Genomic DNA, 22504 nt, shown 5'->3' on the forward strand with positions numbered 1-22504 from the left:
AATGATGACTATAATCTTCCCATTCCTCTTCCTCATGAGCTTGAACTTATCGATATCCCAATTTGAAAAAGGGGACAATTAGGAATTCGTGGATATATATCATTATCTTATTTATCAATCTAATAATTAGCCTAATGAGAGCGCGAAATTTGTTGATATTAAAGGACAAGTCCACCCCCACGAAAAGTTGATTTGAATAAAAGGAGAAAAATCCAACAAGCATAACACTGACATAGGCGGATCCAGGGGGGCCTGAGAGGCCCGCCGCCCCTATTGGCGAAGTAAAAAAAAAGAAAAAAGGGGAAAGAGAAAAAAAAAGAAAAAGAAGGGAAAGGAGAGGAGAGGAGAAACAAAAGGGGGTGAATAAAATAAGATGAGGGGAAGACTTGGAAAATAATTTTAAAAAAAATCCTTTATGTCACTATAATATATTTCGCTCGCGCTTATCGCGCTCGCATTGCCTTTAGGTGATTTACATGTCTTGTTTAATAAGGAGCTTATAATATCAAATTTTGAAGTCAATTTACAAAACATTTCAGCTCGGAAATCGAACTTTTTTTATTTTTTTTTAATTTACAAATTAATTTTTTTTAAGTGCTTTGTAAAAATTTCTGTTTTGTGGTCTGAATATCAACATTTTCTGCTCGCACAAATTTGATTTGTCAAGTACCTATTATTTTCCTGTATTCCATAAGGTTCTCAAAATATTCCTATTCAGGTCAGATTGTCAAAACGTATCAGCTAGCGCTGCACACTCGCATTTGATTGGTGAGTTATGTATATCTCAATATAAATTCTATAACAAACTACTTAAATTGCCATTTCATGACAGTTTATCAAATTACGACTCGCGATTTGCGCTCGCATTGATTGTTGAAAATAACTAAATAGCACATGCATCTTATTCATAATTACAAAAGTGCTTTAAATGTCCAGTTTTCAGGCCATAAAATTAACAGATTTCACGCTCTCATTAGGCTTTATATTAGATTAATAAATAAGATATTAATATTATAATCAAATTGTCCCTTTTTCAGAATGGAATATCAACAAGTTTCATCTCGCGCTTAGGAGGGAAATAGCCGGGAAGGTAGTTATCATTCACACATGATGACATAATGTTCTTAGAATGTCTCGGTCCTATATGTCAAAACTCAAAATGATAATAATGAAACATATCAGCTCTTTTGTAGCAGTGATCCATATCCACTTCACCATTTTTCTACAGAGTGCTTGAAATACAGAGCTTAAATTGACCCCTTTTCAGATCGGAATATCAAATATTTTAAGCTCGCGCTTCGCGCTCGCTTTATTGATTTTCATGATTAAAAAGGTATTTTAGAATGCCCAGATTAGACCAGGTTGCCAAACGCGTGCGCATGTTTATTCAGATACGCAGCTTGTTCTCTATTTAACAGTTTAAATCATTATCCAATTTCAGACCACAGTATCAAAAATTTTCTGCTCGCGCTATGCGCTCGCATTATTAATGTAGGAAGATTTCCAATTACTCATCCTTTTCATGATTTACAAAACACTTATAGAGTGTCCCATTTTTAGGCGTAAATGTCAATTTTTTTTCGCTCGCGCTTTGGGCTCGCATCAATATTGTTTAATTATATACTTATTCTTTTCACGATTACAAAACGGTGCTTAGAATTTCCATTCTTCAGGTAGAAATGTCAAAATTTTCAGCTCGGGGTTCGCGCTTGAATTATTTGATTGTTAAAAGAATTATGTAACTTCTTCATGGCTAACTGCACGCAGCTGTTAACAGATCCCTTTTTTAATCAGATCAAAACGTATATTAATTATTTATTTGGATACACATCTCGTTTAGGATCACAAACATTGCCCAGAATGTTTAAATTTTAGGACAAAATATATGACATGAAAAATGATTTTAAAAAATAGTTTCGCGCTTGCACTTTTTTAAAAGGCTTATGAGATTACTATATATTTATGTTGATTTATAAGATTAAAGCTTATGATTGTGGCTTTTAGGACTACCCCTTCTAAGAAACAAACAAAAATCAACCTCGAGGGGCCGATCGGGGAAAATGTGGCCCCTGACTGAAGATTTTCATCAAAAGTAATGACATTTTAAAGTTTCGCTTATTTCACAAAACAGTTATGCACATCCTGGTTGGTATGCAAATGAGCATATTTCTTTTGTATTTGATATGAAATATGAAAAATTATAATTTCCTCCTCATTGTCAAATGAAACAAAAGTTTATTCCTCCCTGAACATGTGGAATCACCATTATTTTAACAGTTTATGGTTAAGTAAACTTGGTCCTTATTGTCAAATCTGTAAACATTGAAATATTGTATAATTCAAGCAATAAAAAAAAACAAAAGAAATAGTGAGTGAGGGACATCATCGACACTCTCATTTGCATATAATTATTTTGTGAAAAATAAGCGAAACTTAAAATTTTCATAACTTTCTTCTTTTCCATCCGATTTTGATGAAAATTTCAGCGTAATGCTTGTTTGATTTTTCTCAATCGTTTCAAATCAACGATTTTCTAGGTGGACTTGATCTTTAAGGTCTGAAAGTGGAAATTTTAAGCACTTTATATAGTATGAATAATTAAAGGATGCATGGGTTAATCTATTTTTTTTAACCTCGAGCCGAAATTTTTGATCAACTGTCATGGAAAGGGTTTTAAAAGTAGTTTGTTAGAATTGATTTAGAGATATACATATAGCCTAACTCATCTGGATCAGCCTATGGAAAATGGGGTTAGCCATTTTCTTCATTATTCATCGGCAGCTAAGATCTCTATGCCTATATGATGAAATTCCTGCGTAGTAGGCCCTACCTTAACAAAAATTGCAATAATAGATATTTTCATTGGTGGGCGATCGCCCCCCTTGCCCCCTCCCCCCCCCATCGACGCAGCGCCTCTGCCGATGGCAGGTATTCGAATGTTTGTTTGTTATAGAAAACTCGAACTTTTAGTCCCACAGAACACGTGTGAGTCGCGTGGGATAACTATCCAAATTTGGTACAATGTTTATTTTAATGATCGCTCTTTATTGGTTAGCACGACAAGGAATCACCTTTGACCCTATATGAATTATTCATCTTTACTCTGATTGGTCAGTATCGCCGGTAATCAGAAATAAGAATGAATCGCCGATCGGCAATTAAGACTGGCGCGACACTACCACTACGGTACGCGTGCATGAGAAATCGGATATTTGTGGAAAATCTGAATCTTGAGGAAGAAGAAATCCGCCATTTGTACTTTTTGTAGATTATATTTGGGTAAGCTAATTGACTTAGATGTATCTTAATATTGTTCTCATGCACTATAGACAAAGCTTAGTTAATTCTATGTTGTTTTTGGCCAGAATTGTACAGGTATTTTTTAGTCGAATACCGGTACGGTACGTACCGGTATGGTTTCTCGGAGTTCGTGCATGTGATCATGGATGGGATGCATGCAATAACGGTCGGTAGCGCGGGACTGGGCCACGGTCACGGAGAAAACAATGGTGGACCGGTATGACCTGCCATAGTGCCCGCTCCTAGCCGGCTGGCCGCTATCGTTTACCGTCCCTTGCCCTGGTCCTGGTATATTGCATTTTATAGATTTGCTTTATTTTGTTGAACAGTATTGTCTTCATGAATTTTCAATTCTGAGCAAACTAATGATGTCATTATATATCCCCGCTTTTTCTTTTTCATTTTATTACATGAAAATGATGAAATTATGTTTATTCATTTTTCCCCCAAGAACTATTATTATAATAATATTAACAATAAAAGTTTGATTCACACATGAATGAAAATGAAATGATTATGATTTAAAATGTAATAAGAGAAAAAGGAAAGTTGATACAGGTACATGTATGATGGGGGGACCTAAAGCTACGCACTTTTTCAAACAATAAAAAGTATCCCAATTTTAATATTTCAAGTTGTTTTCAACAAATATCTTTCACTAATTTGTGGCAAACATTCTAAAGATCATTAACCAAGAAGAAAATATCGCAAAACTCACTAATACGAAAATCCCGCCGTGTTTTCCGAACACCTCTTGATTTCGCCACCCGATGTAGAAGGGGTCCTAAAGCTACGCACTCGATTTATCATGCAAAAAAATAGTATTTCCTGTGCCTCAATTTCTAAAATATATTCATATTATTATAGGATAAAATGAAATTTATAAAGTCAAAGAGGGGCCTAAGCTTTCGATCCTAGCAGAATCTTCGTCGGAGGCAAAATGACAAACATATAAAGTGGAACAACCATAATATAGACCACAAACAAGCTACAGCAACACTAGAAACAAGGAGACAAAAGGGGCATTAGTGAGTAGAGAAGACCAATCAGGTTAGTGAAGGGGATGAAAGAAAAGGAGTAGGCAGACACAAAGGGAAGTTAGTGTAAGTAAGGCCAAGAGGGATTAAGATAATGAGGCAGGCAACATCAAACAGGATCTGGAACAAAACAGTGATAGAGGGATGAATAACTAGAGAATTAGTGAGAGGTGGGTCAAATAGGTTACAAAGAAAGGCTTAATAAACTGGTGCATAAGAGTGGGGGGAAAAAAGAAGAAAAAGAATGGGGAACAACTGATAATGTGCAAAAGACATATAAGTATATATGATAAAGCATTAAACAAACTAAGAGAAGAAGGTAAGTGTAAATATGTATCTATAAGTGATATGTATATAAATATATCCAAAAAAGAAATGTATATGAAAAAATATATAAATATATACACATATGGTGCAACTGATATGGTAATCCGCTAGGTGTGACGGGAAAAAACATAGGACTATATAGTAGGAAAGAAAAAAAATCTGTATATGTGAAAAAGAGGAAGCAAATTGCCTAAAAAGGTAAAAGCAAATATAGAAGAGAGGGGGTGTATTATGAAGAAACCATAGTATACATGTAAATAAGCAAATGTGGTAAATCTAAAAGAGGTAAGTGGAGAAAAAACAAATATATATATATATATATATATATATATATAATAATTATTATATCGCCTGAATAAGGAAGGAAAAATTGGAGCTGAGCTTGTATGAGATATGGGAGGAAAGTAGAGTAAGAAACTATAATGTAACTATTCAAAAGAGCTGAGGGGAAAAATTATATGTATATATAAATTGAAAGTGGATAGGAAAGAAAAATCAGTCGTTCCCCTCTTGGATGTTCAGGCCATGAGGTTGGGTGGTGCGAAGTCGTCTCATCCAGAGCTTCTCCCTGCTAGTACGGACTGAGTCAGGACGGGTACCTAAAGATTCGATGCCCTGTAGCATCATGTCAGTGATGGAGTGGTTGGGGAGGTTAAAATGGCGGCCAACTGGAGTGTCCAGCTTTGCTGTGTTGACGGTTGATCTGTGCCCGTAGAATCGTTTCTTGAGTGTGGTCTTGGTTTCCCCTATGTATTGTACCCTACAAACTCTGCAAGTGATGAGATATACAACATTAGTGGTAGTGCATGTGATGTTGCCCTTGATTTGGTGAGACAGGCTGGTAGAGTTGCTGGTGAAAGTATCGCCCTCGTGAAGGTGTATTTCACATATGATGCACCTGTTGCTGGTGCATTTGAAGGTGCCATGCTGTATGGGAGAAGAATGGTTAGTGAGGGAGGGCACTTCAGCACGAACAATGAGGTCCCTGAGATTCGGTGGGCGTCGGTATGCTAGAAGGGGAGTATCGGGAACGGCCTGTTGGAGACGATCAGAAGTGTGTAAAATGTGGTGGTTATCAAACAGGATTTTGCGGAGAGGGGGTAGATTGGGATGGAAGGTGGTCACAAGCGGTATTCTGTCGGTGGTCTCCTTGTCACTTTTTGGTTTGAGAACTTCAGATCTGGGGAGAGAACGAACTTTGTTAATTGCCAGTTGGACTGCCCTGGCCCCGTGGCCCCTAGCACAGATATGTTTCTGCAGATTCCTGGCATGGAAGGAAAAATCAGGGTCCTCGGAGCAGATACGGCGAAGTCTGAGGGCTTGACTGTAAGCGATGCCGGTTTTGCAGTGACGGGGGTGGCAGCTGGATGAGTGGAGGTACTGGTGGGTATCTGTGGGTTTAGAGTATAGGGTAGTGGTGATACCATTAGACTTTTTCTGGACTGTAACATCAAGGAAGTGGGTTTCCTGTTGGGAGAAATCAGAAGTGAATTGGATGGTCCTGTGGAAGGAATTGATGTGGTCAATGAATGTATGGAGGCTGTCTTCATCCCTGGTCCAGATGAAGAAAATGTCGTCTATGTAACGCCACCAAATCCATGGGCGACAGGGGGCTGAATCTAAATTTAAGCGAATATAACTCCGAGTCCAAAATTCCAAACAGTTGTTGGTTTTCTCTGCATTTAGAGATATACTGCAGCCTCTGTAGTAAAAATTGAATAGGAATCGTTCGTCACTCTGCAGTCACAGTTCCACACACAGAGTGCGCATTTGCCATAAAAACTGTATGCGCGATGAGTGGTGCGTAGCTTTAGGACCCGCGCAGCTTTAGGACCCCCTACCATACATGTATGTGACAATATCAAGTCCAACTAATGAATATTTGTGAATTCATACATACATGTAGGCCTATATGATATCTGTTTTAATAGATATTGCCCAACTCTGAAATTCAATAAATGTTATTTGTTGAGATTTTAATGAAATTTTTAGCATTTCGCTCAGTGAATATGACTCCAATTTATTTATGTTCAGCCCGGAGTACTTAAAGTAGAGGGCAGTGTAGCTCAGTCGGTTAGAGCGCCTGTTCCGGATAAGATCGTAGATCTCAACGTGCGTGGGTTCGAGTCCCGCAGCATGCCGGAAGACGTCTAACAAAAAAAAAACTGATGCTAGCGTTGTGTGTTAACGTGCCTCACCGCTGTGTTCAGTGCGGGTGTGAATGCAGTTGGAAAACACTCCGTCCATCGGAAAGGACGCAAATGTTGGTCCCGTGTATAGGAGAGTCACAACCTATGCACGTTAAAAACCACTACACTATTCGTCAAAGAGTAGGGTGTACCCGGTGTATTGCACCTGCCGGTCCCCGGTACTACAATACTGCAAGAATCTTCAGGATTGAAGGAGGCAGTGTAGCTTGAAGAAGAAGAAGAAGAAGTAACCACTCCTATACAATTTTCACAATATGCAGTGAAAGATTGACTCTTGATTTTATAAATGTCTTATTATTAAATATTATGCTTAAAAATAATAGTCCTAGGGTTTCCACATGTACATGAAAGCCTACATGTAATTGTAATGTAAGCCTCTTTTTGTGAAGTTGGCCCTTAAGTTCAACTATCCAGAATTTCTATCAATTTAGAATTTTAATGATAGTTCCTTTATCTGGCCTGCGTAGAAAGACTATAAACTCTTCCTGGTGTGAATATGCATAATAACTCAATGGATAGTCTTGGCTCAGACTGCATAGACCACGCTTGAAGGAAAGTTGAAGGAAACATATTAAACAAGTTATTAAAGGACAAGTCCATCCCAACAAAAAGTTGATTTGAATAAAAAGAGAAAAATCCAACTAACATAACACTGAAAATTTCATCAAAATCGGGTGTAAAATAAGAAAGTTATGACATTTTAAAGTTTCGCTTAATTTCACAAAACAGTTATATGCACATCCTGGTCAGTATGCAAATGAGAAGACTGATGACGTCATCCACTCACTATTTCTTTTGTATTTTATTATATGAAATATGAAATATTCTAATTTTCTCCTCATTGTCAAGTGAAACAACGATTACTTCCTCCTGAACATGTGGAATTAGGATTGTTTAATACTATTTGGTTCAGTCAAGTTGGTCCTCATTGTCAAATCTGTAAAAAATGAAATATTGTATAATTCAAACAATGAAAAACAAAAGAAATAGTGAGTGAGTGACATCATCGACTCTCTCATTTGCATGTCAATGAGTTGTGCATATCACTGTTTTGTGAAAAAATAAGCGAAACTTTAAAATGCCATAACTTTCTTATTTTACATCCGATTTTGATGAAATTTTCATTGTTCTGCTAGATTGATTTTTCTCTATTTATTCAAATAAACATTTTTCTGGGGTGGACTTGACCTTTAAGGAGGTAGATGTGAATTTCATTGTTACATAACCACATTATGTACCTTAATTGAACAATCAGGTCTGTTCTCAGGCAGAAATTGATTTTCAGTTTTGATCAAAGACTGAAACAAGTCTGCATTAAGAGACTACTCAGCCTTGCACGCAGCGTGCACAAGTTGTAAAGGCCAGACAGTTCATAGTGGTGTGATGTGCTCTGAAAGCCGGGTATCGCGGTCCAATGGTCTGCCTAGAAACAGGCAATTATTGATCAGTTTACAAATCCATACAAGAGTTGTCTGCACCTTTCATTCATTCACCATTCATTCTCTCTCCTCTCTCTTCCACAACAGCTCTCGGGGTATAGTCCGCTACGATTGGGAAGAAACATCACAGCATCTCTAGATCCTATTAGTGTTCATCATCGTCTTGTCTCATCCGAGTTTTGGATGAGAGGAAGAATTTCAGTCATCATCTTGCCAGTCAGTGTCAGAGGGGGAGAGAGAGCCTTGAAAGAGTCCTGTGTTGATCAGACTCAGAGAGGAGTTTGAATCGTGAGCCTGGCTGGACCTTATCATCTCACAGGCCAAACCATACTGTTTACCGTCATTTGTTGTGTTGCAAGCTCGGAACATATTTTCCGGAGGCGGAGAGATTGTTGGAATGGGTGACATTCAGTAAGTAATATTCTGATTTTTCACTTTTATCTTTTGTTGTGTGATATGCTCCATGGTTTTGTAGGAACCCATTTCTTAACATGTACTAGATGCGTGAAACAATTTTGAGGTGATTGTGCATTGTTTTTTAACAGGTCTGAAAAAATTCTCACAATTTCAATTTTAAATTAGATTTTATTATGTCTTATTTGGAATATTTGAATGTTCATGTACAAGTAGTTTCTGTACTCTAGGCACCATGCTCCTATCCATGAACTCAAATTTTCTTGATTTTGACGGCTCATACAAAACAGAATTTGGATCTAACTCTTATTTTTACTGCCCCAAGACATGCACACTATTCATCATAAACTTGACAATTATTATTTGTTTTTACTGTTTGTGTAATACCATTTCATCATAATGACTTCTGAGTTGTCGACAAGTGTCATGTGATTGATGTACTGTTAAGATCTTTTAATAAATTTGTCTAACATGTATTTTTTAAATGAAGTCACACGGAACCCAAAGAAAAGATAGAACTTCCATATGTGGACAGGTACATAATTCTTTCATGTTTTCCCGAAATGATTTTCTTGTTTGTCTTCGTTGTAAAAGCAAGCATCCCTTGGCACAATTTCCCTTGCATACGATGTATCCCAATTAAAACAGCTTGCACACTAACTAATTTGTTTTATTGCAAATATTAGTTGAACATACACTTTATAGACTTAGAACATTCACTTTAAAAATACACCTGTATGTGTTCAGTGTATTCAATTAGCCACATTGGATTATGCCAAATTACCCTCCATGTACTGTATTGTAAACTCATGTATCTGCTCGGATTGTTGCAATGATTGCTTTGAAGAATCACACAAATTATGCAAAAAATTGTGATAATTTTATGATCATTGTTGCATAGATTGTATTAAACTACAGGCATGATATACATGTAAAGTGAATTCATTCATGTTGAATCCTACATGTACATGTAAGTGCTGCCAATTGTTCCCTTTTTGCAACATTTTATACTGCTTTTGATATAAAAATACTGCAGGCTTTATGAAAATACATTCTGCTTAAATTGTAATTGGTCAACATTTCTACCAGCACATGTACAGTAGTTTATATAAGACCTGAATATTTTTTGCATATTTTTGCTGCATTTGTGATAGGACTGTGGCTCTGAGTTACAATGTACATGTACATGTAAATGTAGCTTGATATTGGACATAATCTGTAAACTGTGCCATTGTTTTTTTTAATTCAAAATAAATAATATTGAGTATACAGTATAATCTACAATATGGGTATTTCATTTAACCTTTAAAAATTTATTAGAACAGCAAGTAATATTATTGCAGCATGAATCTAGAGCAAACAAAACAATCCAAACGAAAAACAATACAAGAACAAGGTTTTTTTTATCCACTTTCCTTGTATGAGGATATCAAACACAAAACAGACTAACATTTGGCATTTCCTACATACATTTCAAATTTTCAAAAAGCAAATTGAATTCTGCTGAAGTAATCATTTGCACATGTATGCAGTCAATGTGGGATTACATGAATGCTGAAGTAATCACAAAACTCAAGAACATTTTAGATAACCTTTGAAAATAGATTTTGAACAGCAGATAATATTTCAAATGCAAACACTTAAATGTCTTTAAAAGAAACAGCGCATGGATTGAACTTGTTGAAAGTAAAAGGTATATTAAGCAAAACTAATCTTTGAAATCAGCATATATTTGAACAGCAAGTAATATTTCAGATAATTGCTCATATCTCTCATAATTGTGTTGGTTCACCTCATTGAAGGAGTAAAAATAAATGGACTATCACCTCACCTGACAGAAATATGATGTACATGTACATGTATATAGGGGTGACGTGTGATTTTACCCTCATGACTTTTCAAATCACCCCTAAAATTCCCGAAATGGAATGCTTTTGGGAGAACACCTTTTCTAAAGTTCCCCCATGGTCTGCCACATATAATGTACATGTACATGTATGTACTGTAAGAATGGTTTTAAATAATAGAAATCAACATTGGCAGAAATATGAGATTTGCTTTCACAGTATAATTGCCCGTTGAGCAAAAAAAGAGTAGCCCTTGAAATGAAAGAAATAGCCCCCCCCCCAAATTAAACGATCGCCCGAAGGTGGAGAAAAAAATAGCCCCCCTACATGTAGATATTTTTGTCAACCCTGAATGATACGTGTAATGTCAAAGTTGATGGACATGAATGCTGGTACACTTTATGCACTGTATTAAATGTACATTGTACATATGTTATATGGAAAGTACATCGACATCACTTTTGAACCCAGGGATCGACTGCAAACCATTTCCTTCAATGATGAATGGATGAAATAATGGAAAATTTGATGGATCCCAGGGTTCAAATATTAATATCCAATTTATTTTTCTGCACTTTTGTAGTTTGTTCCTGTCACTGTAACAATCTGTTGTCTCTATAAAGTGTACATTGCAGAATGATATTTGTTTGAGTTTGACAATTTGCATACATGTACATGTAGTTAGGTCACGGTACAGTCGGTATAGAATAAACTACATTAACACTGTACAGTGCGTCCCAGAAAAAAAGGAAACCAGGATTCCCATGCTCTTTTATTTTTACAATGGAAAATGAATTATATTTAATTCTTACATTATCATATAATTCAATTCCTCTTTATTTTACATGTAATATGTGACGAACACTTCGCGCATTATTAATGAGCAAAAAGAATTTGATAGTTTAATGTCAAAACCAGGTTGCGCAGAAAAATTGGACAAGATTGGTTTGTGATACGACAATGTGCTTATTCGACGATTGGCCATTAGCATTTCTTTTGTATTCTTTGTTAAGATTCTCTCACTGATCCCTGAAATGAGAACAGTTTCAGGTTCACACGTGAGTTTCTGCGCAAATCGTTTCTGATATGCGTCGTTATTTGTAATCTGCGGCCATGTATCTCTGAAAACAGGTTTCCTTTTTGTGGGACGCACTGTATGTGTAATTAGGGCAGAAGAAAATGGACAGTTCTTACAGTTTATGGTCCCTTTTATGTAAGTTTTTTAAAAAAATATGTATATTTTAATAGAAAATATAAATTTTTGTGCATGTTCAATTTTTTTATACTGTACACTTTATGTAAGTTTGTATTTTATTAATTTTTTTGGTTGTCTTAAAAATGTTGATTTGAAATATTTGAAATATACATCACCCACTCATTCAATTGTACCTGCTGTATGCTTCTCTATGTTTCTTCCTCGAGAAACAGGCATGCATAATAAATACCCTTTATTGAAATAATGAATTAGAAAGCATGGACTTGAATATCAAGAGGTTGTCACGGCATTGTATTGCAGTTGGGAGAATGACGTAGACTGTCTTTTATTTTAGACAACACTGACATTGATTCATTGAACATTTAAAGAAGGGGGAGGGATGTCTAGGGGATATTGTAGTAGTTCACAATGAAAGTACTGTTCAAATGTTCAGAATCAGATCAAGTATTTATTTTGAAGAAGAGAAATACATGTAAGGTTAAATGCGGTTGTACATGTGTGACGTCAATGTTTGAAACCTTGCTAATACAATGTAAATGTTGCCCCAGTATTTGTTTATGCCGTGAATGTGGTGTTATTTGCAATCTAATGCTTCTTAATTTTTAGTGTGTGACGTGTTACTCTCCCCGATTAAACTGCATGCCCATGTGTAAATGTAGAAATTTTGCATTTGTTCAGTTTGAACATGAAATCAATGTTCAGCTTTATTTTCATGATTATGGTTTAATGTGAACGTCTATGTAGGAGTTGGAAGAGGTTTTGGTAGGGCAACCGGATCAGTGAACTGTTTTTGCTGGGATAACTGTTGTGGATTTACAGCTCGGTCTAGGGAGCACCAAAGAAATGAAGTACTGTATACTTCAAACTGTAATTAGAAGATTTAAATCCAAATTCACTTCACTCACATAAACCATAGAATGATTTCTAATGTTTGCATGCAATTTTGGAATTTAATAAATCAAATAATCAAGTATAAACTCTGGCTACATGTACATTGTATATTGCCAATCAATTTGACATGTTCAACCCTGTAAGATCTACATGTAGTCTTTATCCCAGGGCCTTTTAATTTTTTTCCTTCCTACAGTCTTCCTGCTAAGGTAATCAATGGTTGTGTAGCGGGTGTAGTCGGTGTGACTTGTACCTTCCCCATTGACTTGGTCAAGACTAGGCTTCAAAATCAACAAGTTATTGATGGAAAACGCATTTACAACAACTTGTAAGTATTATGACAATATGGTATCTGGGACCGTTGAGCAGCAAAATGAAATAATGAAAAATCAAGGGATATTTGCCCCGAATAGAAAAAGTAATGGATGTATTTAAAGTTGCAAAAGAACCAGTTTGTAATTTGGCTCAATTCAAAATGTAATTTGGAATGAAAGAAAGTTGACTAAAAAGATTTTGCTTGAACTGTTTCAAATATTATTTCTGAGGCACAGGCAAAATTTGCCATGAATGGATCTATTAAAAAAAGTGTAGTGTGTACAAGTTGTGTATTTGCAGGGAATAATTTTGCTTTCCAAATTTGAATAGCATTTTTGGTCACAAGAGAAAAGCTCTCAACTATTAAAAGTAATGTAAAGTCCTATGTAAAAATATGCTAGATACAAAAGACTTTTAATGCATAGCAGTCTTTAAAAAATGTGGAGCAAATTGCGATGCGATACCAGGAAAATTATTCCCTGATTTGCGTGTGAAAATGTCTTGATCTTGCATCATAGTTGTGAATATGATAATTTTTCATCTTCTTGAAATCAACTTAACAAGATGAATTAATAACATAAAAATATTAAGATAATGAGATGGATTACGCAATAATCTTGCCTGGTTTAATTTCAGAATTTGAGTTGACAAATGTAGAAAAAGTGCATGCTGAAAGATTTAGCATGCATATCCATGCCTGTAATGTAGGAACTATATCACAGTAAGATTTTAATATCTACTCTAGATCATAGTGATTCTGAAAATTGGTAATGTTAGCTTTTATTGTGTATAAATGTGGTGTACCCCGAAGTTTTTTTTTCATTTAATTTACAAAGAATCCCAATTTAATTTTCCAATCTTTCAGGTTAGATTGTTTCATAAAGACCACCAGGGCAGAAGGCTTAAGAGGATTATACCATGGTGAGTTAACTTCATCTTCTTCATATCGGGGGGAAATGTCAAGTACACCCATTGCACATTTGGGCGATTCCATACATGTCGTACGGGACATTTTATCAACAATTTCTAGTCTTCTTTATAGCTGATTGCTTGAGCAATGAGAAATTATTTTTGGTCAATAATATTAAAGTTATAGTGGGTAGTCATGTGAAAAACTGATTACCAACAAAAAATATTTGATTATAGCTGAATTAAGGGCAAAAATGTTGTGTGTCATACGGGACTCAGAAATGTCCCGTACGACATGCAACATTTTCACCTCTAATTCACCCATGGACAGCATATTTTTGTTGGTCGTCATTTTTTTCATATGTCTACCCAGTAGTACTCTATTGTTACCACAAAACAAATTGAAGTTCTTCGTTTGTTTGGACAATAGGTTGAAAAATGTTGCAAAAATAGCTGATGTTTCTAGCATGGAATCGCCCATTTGCAGACAATGTAGGCCTACATTGGGTCAATAACATAGCAAGAAGCCTCTTATTATTCAGGTAGGGTTGGCACTTTTACAGCCTACCCTACCTGAATATTAATGAGGCTCAACCCTAATTTAGAGTCGGTCTAGGTCTGCATGTACATGTATACATTAGCATGCCATGGAATAAATACCAAATATACCATGTACAGTTGGTCATACAGTATAAAAAGTATAAATTTATTTGCATATTATTAATGTACTAAGTCTGTTGATCAATATGACATTGAAATACTGAGTATTGTGGCCATAGAAAGGTGATGACTGACTCGCCCCCACTGGGGGCTAACAATTCAAACATCACAAGGCATATCAACAATTCATGTATAAAGTTTTTTTTGGGTGAGATGTATTTATGTTTATTTTCATTGTGTTGAATTTCGATATCAATTTTGCCATAACAATAGAGAATTTGAATGTTCAGTATACACAAATCGCTCTCCATAATGAGACCAATATTCAAATATTGTAAACAAGAGATTTATAACATTATTACCATGAACATGTACAGGAGTATATTGCACTGAGCTATTGAATCATTTGAATATCTGAAATGCAGGACGTCACCTCAGGCCTGTCCTTGCAGGAGGATACACACTGGGAATCGTTTGTAAACATTAGCCAGGGCTCCACACTAACCCTTTTTTTCTACTGGTCCAACCAGTTCATGTCGGACCAGTAGATACCCAGTTTTTCCATATTTTAATGGTCCGAAACCTAAAATATACTGGTACCCCCAAATGAAGGAAAACATAAAGAAGACTTGAGTTTATTTTGCTGTCTTAATTTTATTGCCCCCCCCCCAAAAAAAAAAAACATACAACAAACAGTACACTCACACAATATATTTCACAAGCGCCATTTCTCAATTTTGGAGAGCCATTCTTTATTAGATATAAGAGCCATTTTTTAATTCACAAAAGAGGAGAAAATATAATTTGTATCAGTAAATCTGGCTATTTCTGAAAAGTCACTGGCCCCACAGCAAACTTTACTGGTCTGGGACTGTCGGACCGGTGCCAGTGTCGTGTGCTGCATTAGCATCAGATCATCTATTTAAAAATAAAATTCTAAGACAAACATGTAGGAAAAAGTTATTTTCAAGTTCTTGTACCGAAATTGGGGCAATGTCCTTCTGCCCAGCACTTATCAGATATAATAATTAGTCTACAGTCACACCAAGGAAGCCCACTCCAGATCAATCAAAGCTATTACATTGTTTTGAATGGTCTATCATCAGTTGATTTGGAGTCTGTTTTCTTGATGTGACTGCAGCCTATAAAGCCCCATCAATCATGGAACCATTTTATAAAGTGGGTTATCAATAGCCAGGGATGAAATGTAAAATGCAGCGTTTGGTTTGCCGAGCATATCAGTCGGTCTCCTTAGGACAACCAAAATCCTCTCGTAGATGGTATTGATCTGAATTAGAGGCTCTTGACGTCAGTTGGCCTACCGACGGAGACGGGCTGTGGTTGTTTGTTCGTTATCGTCTGAACAAATAGTTGAAGTTTTTGGTTTGCATCCCAGAATACTCTGAAAAGTGTGCAGATAAATAGGAAAGTACAGTGTAACAGTATATAACATGCATTGTAAGAGCCCCCCTTTTTTTCTGTATAGTTATCTCAATATTTTTCTATCTCACTTTTCCCCCTTTATTATTTTCTTCTAATTTTCTCCTCTTCACTTTCTTTCTTCACTATTTCTCTCTCCCCCTTTCTATTTTCCTCTCCACTCCCTGTCTCTCTCCCATCCTGCATGTACATGTACATGTATCTATCTCTCTTCTTCCTCTCCCTTCTAAGCTGTTCCAGCCCTACCCATTCTTTCCTTAAATGTGTCTCCTTAATCTTTGTTCACATTTTGGTGATTGCTAGATTATTTTCGGGCCATTTCTGTCATTTGAAATGCTGCTTTTTGCACAACAATCAGGCATTTATTATAATATTATTATCATTTTTTTATGAAACAGCTATATGTTAATATGTTGTGATGAGGGTGACATCACTGGTTGTCATATATTTCCTATGATGTTACCGTACCATTTAATTCAAGCCCTCTCCCTTCCAACCTTGAGACATTGTTTATCGTAAATTCCTCCATGTTATCTCTCCTCTTTTACAATCTTCTTTCAGGTTATGCTGTAAATGCCACATTGATCTCTCCGGAAAAGGCAATCAAACTTGTCGGCAATGATTTCTTCCGCCATCTTCTCCGCACCCCAAGGTTCGTAAAAGCATCCCCTCCTCCGTTCCCCTCCTCAATAAATTACTGCGGTGTTCTGTTTGTTCCCCCAAGTCCAAGTGAATCCATCAATTATTGAGTAGTGCCCCAGCAGTTGCCAACTCCTTAATTTTAATGAATTGTTTCACCTTGCACGCTTAAAGAGAAATGCCAGTAGTTGCAGTAAACACTGATTTCATGAGAAAGTCTGTAAAACCAGGCTTAATTGTCAGTATATCATCGAAGATCTAGATCTGGTACAGTTACATAAACTGAACTTTGTGAAATCTTGAAATCTATGCTGAAAAATGTTCACACTGAGGATCACCAACACAGATAGGCACACGTGGGACAGTGTATTATTATTCCTAGAATAAAGACCCGACGGAAGTGACCGAATCCGCGCTTATTTTGCTTATTTCTCAGCAATTACATAATTTCTTCCAGAATCCTTTGGCCCATATTTTTTATTCATACAAACAGACACTTGGGTGGTCATTATATTAGATTCTGTAAAAATTCATTTTGAGATCGTTACCAAAACTGGAATTTATCTTTAAGAGCGGACTATTCTATCACTTAGCATTTTCTACTGTAATTCAAACCTTGCAAATTCATGGAACCGCGGTAGTGCATGCATTTGTTTACAAGCATAATTGTGGTGCGTTGGAATTGTTGAATTTTTAAGCAAATTCACACAATTCTTTCTTACCATCATAAAAGACCACAAATAGTAGGTGGACATTTGATATTGTGTCCCCCTACTATTACTACACTTGTCCTCATCAAATTGCTATTCATTACTCCGACTCAAATAGCCACCCATTAACCCAAATTAATTACCCTCAAATGTGTGTTGGTAATTACTTGCTTTTCTGTGCATGTTTCTAGTGGGTCAGAATTCATTTGGTTTGAATATATGTATTTTATACTAAAAATATATACACTGGCATGGAATAATTTTCCTGGTATCGTATTGCAATTTGCTCCACATTTTTGAAAGACTGCTATGCATTAAGTCTTTGTATAGCATATTTTTACATACATGTAGGACTGTACATTACTTTAATAGTTGAGAGCTTTTCTCTTGTGACCAAAAATGCTATTCAAATTTGGAAAGCAAAATTATTCCCTGACTGGACAGGACATCATTGTGTTGAAATTATATACATTGTATAGTGTAAAAAAAGTGTCCTTGATTTATTGATTATGATGTTCTTTTTTCATTCATGATCCCCCAGAGTATTTAAAAAGCTTGAATCATATTTTTTTTCTTCAAATCATTCGCCTGAATTAAATGTCAACTGGGCATTGCTGATGCGCTTTCTAGCTCACTCCTTTCCGCCAGTATTACATCACTGACTCGTTAATGGCCATTTATTAAGTTAACCCCTGACAGAAATACACCTGGTTTGAGGTGATTAAATTATGTTGTATACATAATAGTATATACTGGGAGAAAAAGGACAGTGGCTGGTACCTGCTCAATGTTCCCGTCATAATTTTTTTCTGGATGCGTGTGGATTCAGTGCAAGTGATAGTTACTGTCAATGTAATAGGTTTACCCAATAGTACCTGCATAATACACAAGCATCCTCTGTTTTATTTGTTTCCAAATAAAAGGAAAGGGTTTATTGCCTTGGTGATGGATTGATTACAAGATGGGGAAGGACAGTTTGATTTCTAGACATATTTTCTACAACCGCCTCTATTTGGCATTTGCCTTTGTGGAATTTCTTATATTTTCAGTATACATGTATGTGCATCATGCTTTGCATAGTATTAGTAATACACTATCTAGACCACTCTAACACTCTTGTATTAAATCAGATCTTGTATTAAAAAATAAGCATGTTTTGAATTTTTTTAATATTAGATTTTAAGAATAGACTCAAGCAGATTTTTATTTAGATGAAATACATGTACACCTGTATATTAAAGGTGGCACTGTATTTAAATAATGGTACATACATACTTGTAGAAAAACAAAAAAAGTATGTTTAAAGATCGAGGACCTCCTGTATGTAATCTAAATTGTACAGATGTAATTTGTCAGGGATCGTCTCACATTTACAATGCAAGTAGGAAAGAGAGAGCGGAAATAGACTAGAATGATATCGTGATTAGAATTTAAATGAAGTTGATGACAGAAAAAGTCATTCAGACTGGCTAAAAGTAAAGGAAATGAAAATGATGATTATGATAACTAGATTGCAGGGGTTTTGCAAGGTCTATGCGGTTAGATGATCCACACTGATTTAAATTTTCAAATCTGCTCCTGAAGGACATTAAGGGAAGGATTTATTGTCTCCTCGTTCCCCCACATTATCTTTCTCAATCAGGGAAGATAATTGCTTTTTTCAACTTATGCAGGCTATTGCCGTTTGACAGCAGCAAGACGTGATGCCGGAAATAACCGGATACTTCTTTCTCACGCATGCTGCGCGGCTCAGAAAATATGCTTGGGGGATGAGAACTTTGATATTCCTCATATGCATGTTAATGCATAAGGAGCAGCCCCGTTCACATTGTAATCTTATTATGTTTTCCTTTTATCAGTATTAATATGCATGTTCATGTATCCAAATTTTGTATATAAACATACCTGTCTACAGTATGTGTTGTAGGCCTTTCTTGCCCCTGCCTGTTTGAAATGCCATCCGTCACCAAGAGGTGTGTTTACCACGGACCGATTAATATTGCAAATGGCCCCTGAATGGCCTGCACGTGTAATATAGTGATTGCTACCCTTTTTCACGCCTTCACTCCTCGTTAAGGGTCATTCACATTATCTTTCATCTGTTGCAATGAATCTGCCATGCTTTATATCTAGTGTAAATTATATTTAGGGGTTTAGTAATTGTTGCTAACTTGGGTGTTTACATTTCAAATCTTTTGCTTTTGCTCTGCAAATAATCTATAAATAACATGCCTTGAACTTCTAGATCCATTCGCACATACTAGTATACAGCTAAAAAAATTTTTTTGAAAACAAGGGCAATTCATGTTCATGGAATTGCAATAAAAAAAAGGGAAAAAACAACAACACACTTAAAAAAAAAACCCATGCGCATAATGTACATTTTACATCATTATTAAAAAAAACCACACAACTGCAATAGACGCCAATGTTCGTAAGGATGAAGATTTGAATTATAAAAAAGAAAAAAAAAAAAACATTAAATTCCATTAAATCAGGAAATTAGGTAAATACATTTAGCAAATGGGGAAAAATGACATTTATTTCAGAGTTATGTATTTTTATCGAGATAATTGTAGCTCTTTCCCCTGTCAGGGATAGTGATGCTGACTTTCTATTTTCATCCCTCCTACATATTAGAGCATGATGTAAAGGAAGGTATCGGTTTTAGGTCTATGGGTCCATGCTGAATAAACCCGCTCTGAGCTCTTAAGTGTATTGATCCTGCCTCTGACGACGGCTCTTCGCAGGAAGAATTCATCACCCCCCCTCGTTACGTTCTTTGCTTGCGCTGTTTGGCGCTTGATTGGTGATGGGTCAAATTTGCACTTTATTGATTGGTGCGTGTCTCTGCCTCCGCCGGAAGTGGGCGATTCTGTCATTTCCACCTCATGGTATTCATGGTTGCGTCCCTTTCTTTTAGAATCAGATGTGGGTCTTTGAGATCCCTTCTCTCTCTCTCTCTCTCTTTCTTTCTCTCTCATTTTGATGCGCTCCACATGCACATCTCTTTGAATTTTAATATTCCTCTCATCTGTTATTCCACTTTTAACTCTATTTCTTTCCCTTTCTTTTACAGTACAATTCTTCAAGTATATCCCTGTTTTTGTCACTTTCTCCCCTCTTCCACTTTTCCATGTTTAAAATGTTCTATCTCTTTTTCCTGATGAGTCTCCTGTCCTTTATTCTGTTAGTCTTTCTCCCTCTCTCTCACTCTCTCTTTCTCTTTTTCTTCCTCATTCTTTTAGTCCCTTTCCTCTATTTTCTTCGCTCCTCACTTTATCCCATTTTGTATTTTAATCTCTCTCTTTTGCTCTTCCCTGCCCTCTTTCATCATTTTATTTGTTCTCTCTCTTTTTCTCTCCTGCTCTTCCCCTCCCCTTTTATTTTTTGTCCTTTCTCTCTTTCTCACTCTTTTTTCTCTCTTCCTACATTTCTTACTTAAATACCATCTCTCTTTCTTTTTCTCCTCTCTCAAAACATCGCCTCTAGCTTCTAACCCATCAACAATTCATTTCCACATATAACTATCAAGGAGGTTAAAACTAATTATATGTACGCAGCACGCATCGAGAGGATTTGCATACGTAGGCCGGGGAAAATTGAGACGTCACAGCTCTCTTCCGCAGATTACGTCAGAATATCCAATAAGTTGCCATTTCTATATAGAAAGGGAGAGGGAGAGAGAAAGATGATTGCACACGTCCCCTCAAATTACTTTCTCATTATTAAAAGACTATTCAGTATTACAGGTGAACAAAATGGTGGCTCATATTATCTTTCGATGACCATTAATAATTTATGTTATTTTGTTCAGTATATGCATTCAGTGATGAATTGTCGGATGTACGTCAGTTCGTGTACATTTTCAGATGGAAATTGTTTTATGAGCATTATTGCTCTATTAATTATTATCCATATAATATCTAATTTTACAGGGTATAGTTGTATGCCATTTGTCTAGTACACTTTTGGACAGAAAATGTTTTTAAGAAGTTTGATTCTTTTGGAAAACCTATATTTTGTAATAATAATCTGTAGGGTATTAATTATTGGATCTCATATTCTTTTGTCTTGCATGTACATTTCAGTGCACTTAACTTGAGTAAATTTCCAAAACAATATAGGCCTATTCTGCTTGAATTGACACTGGTGTGTTGCTTTTGATTCCTGGTCATTGAATCAAGCTTACAATATTCAATTTTGATTGCTTAATAGTTTTAGGGATTCACAAGGAAAGGTCTCGATACAAATACAAATTCTTTTCTTCAGGAACAGACAAACTGGCTTGTAACCCAAATTAATTAACATCATTTTGCAATTTGGTCAAACAAGCATGCACATTAATTCACTACAGGCCTAGATAAATAAATATATACATGCAATGATTATGTAGTTATATAAATTGATTAATGATTATTTATGTCATAGTTGTTTGAACTTAAATATATGTATTCCTTTAACTCTCCAATCTACAGTTTTAAACCTAAAATTACTAATTAAACTAAAGTTTAATTATTGTTATACTTCTTAATAATTGTATATTAATATACAGTTATCAATGAAAATCTAGTTGTAAAACGGGCCCTGATACCCCCCCCCCAAAAAAAAAGCAATTTGCACCTCTCATTTCACAGCACACAGACTGGAATTGCCCATTGATGGTAATGTCGCAGTCTATGATAGCCTGAATTCATATTAATGATAGCGGCCAACTGTTTTGCATCAGCATGAGTGCATTCCATTTAGATGTTTGTATGTACTGTATACAAGGGACTGCTCGTATGTTTACATACATATGTACATGTAGCTCTAGGTGCTTTCACACCTTCTCGATCAGGAAAAAATGCAATGTAATTGTAAATTTCCCAAAAGAAGAGACCTGAAATAAGCAAGGTACTTTTCAAAATTTTATGACATATTTGTTGGTATTTTTCTATACTAAAGTTACTAGAATATTTGTAGTGTGTAATTACATTATTGGAACTGTTAATGTGAGGCAAGAAGAAAAAAATCTCAACGCAGGCTCATCAATACAATAATTTCATCAGGTCTTGGCTGGTGTGAATGAGAAATGAATTATCAAAATTTGCATCAAGCTTCAGCTTTGTTTTTGGTCCTAAACCATTTTTCTTATGGTTTGTAATTGA

General features: G+C 35.8%; 1 protein-coding gene across 1 annotated transcript; it reads left to right on the forward strand.

The window, feature by feature from the left end:
- The first annotated feature begins 3171 nt into the window (after positions 1-3171).
- Positions 3172-19811, forward strand: LOC129282911 (mitochondrial glutamate carrier 1-like). The gene is made up of 5 exons (XM_064114848.1): positions 3172-3279; positions 8401-8724; positions 12878-13009; positions 13862-13917; positions 16567-19811. The coding sequence occupies exons 2-5, from the start codon at positions 8711-8713 to the stop codon at positions 16752-16754; spliced, it is 390 nt and encodes a 129-aa protein (XP_063970918.1). The 5' UTR covers positions 3172-3279; positions 8401-8710; the 3' UTR covers positions 16755-19811.
- The last annotated feature ends 2693 nt before the right edge of the window (positions 19812-22504 follow it).

Source organism: Lytechinus pictus, unplaced genomic scaffold (assembly GCF_037042905.1).
Source record: "Lytechinus pictus isolate F3 Inbred unplaced genomic scaffold, Lp3.0 scaffold_20, whole genome shotgun sequence".
Taxonomy (NCBI): Eukaryota; Metazoa; Echinodermata; class Echinoidea; order Temnopleuroida; family Toxopneustidae; genus Lytechinus; species Lytechinus pictus.

Coding starts and splice junctions, on each gene's coding strand:
- LOC129282911 (XM_064114848.1), top strand. Junction 13,010..13,861: donor AAACGCATTTACAACAACTT/GTAAGTATTATG, acceptor CCAATCTTTCAG/GTTAGATTGTTTCATAAAGA. Junction 13,918..16,566: donor CTTAAGAGGATTATACCATG/GTGAGTTAACTT, acceptor ATCTTCTTTCAG/GTTATGCTGTAAATGCCACA.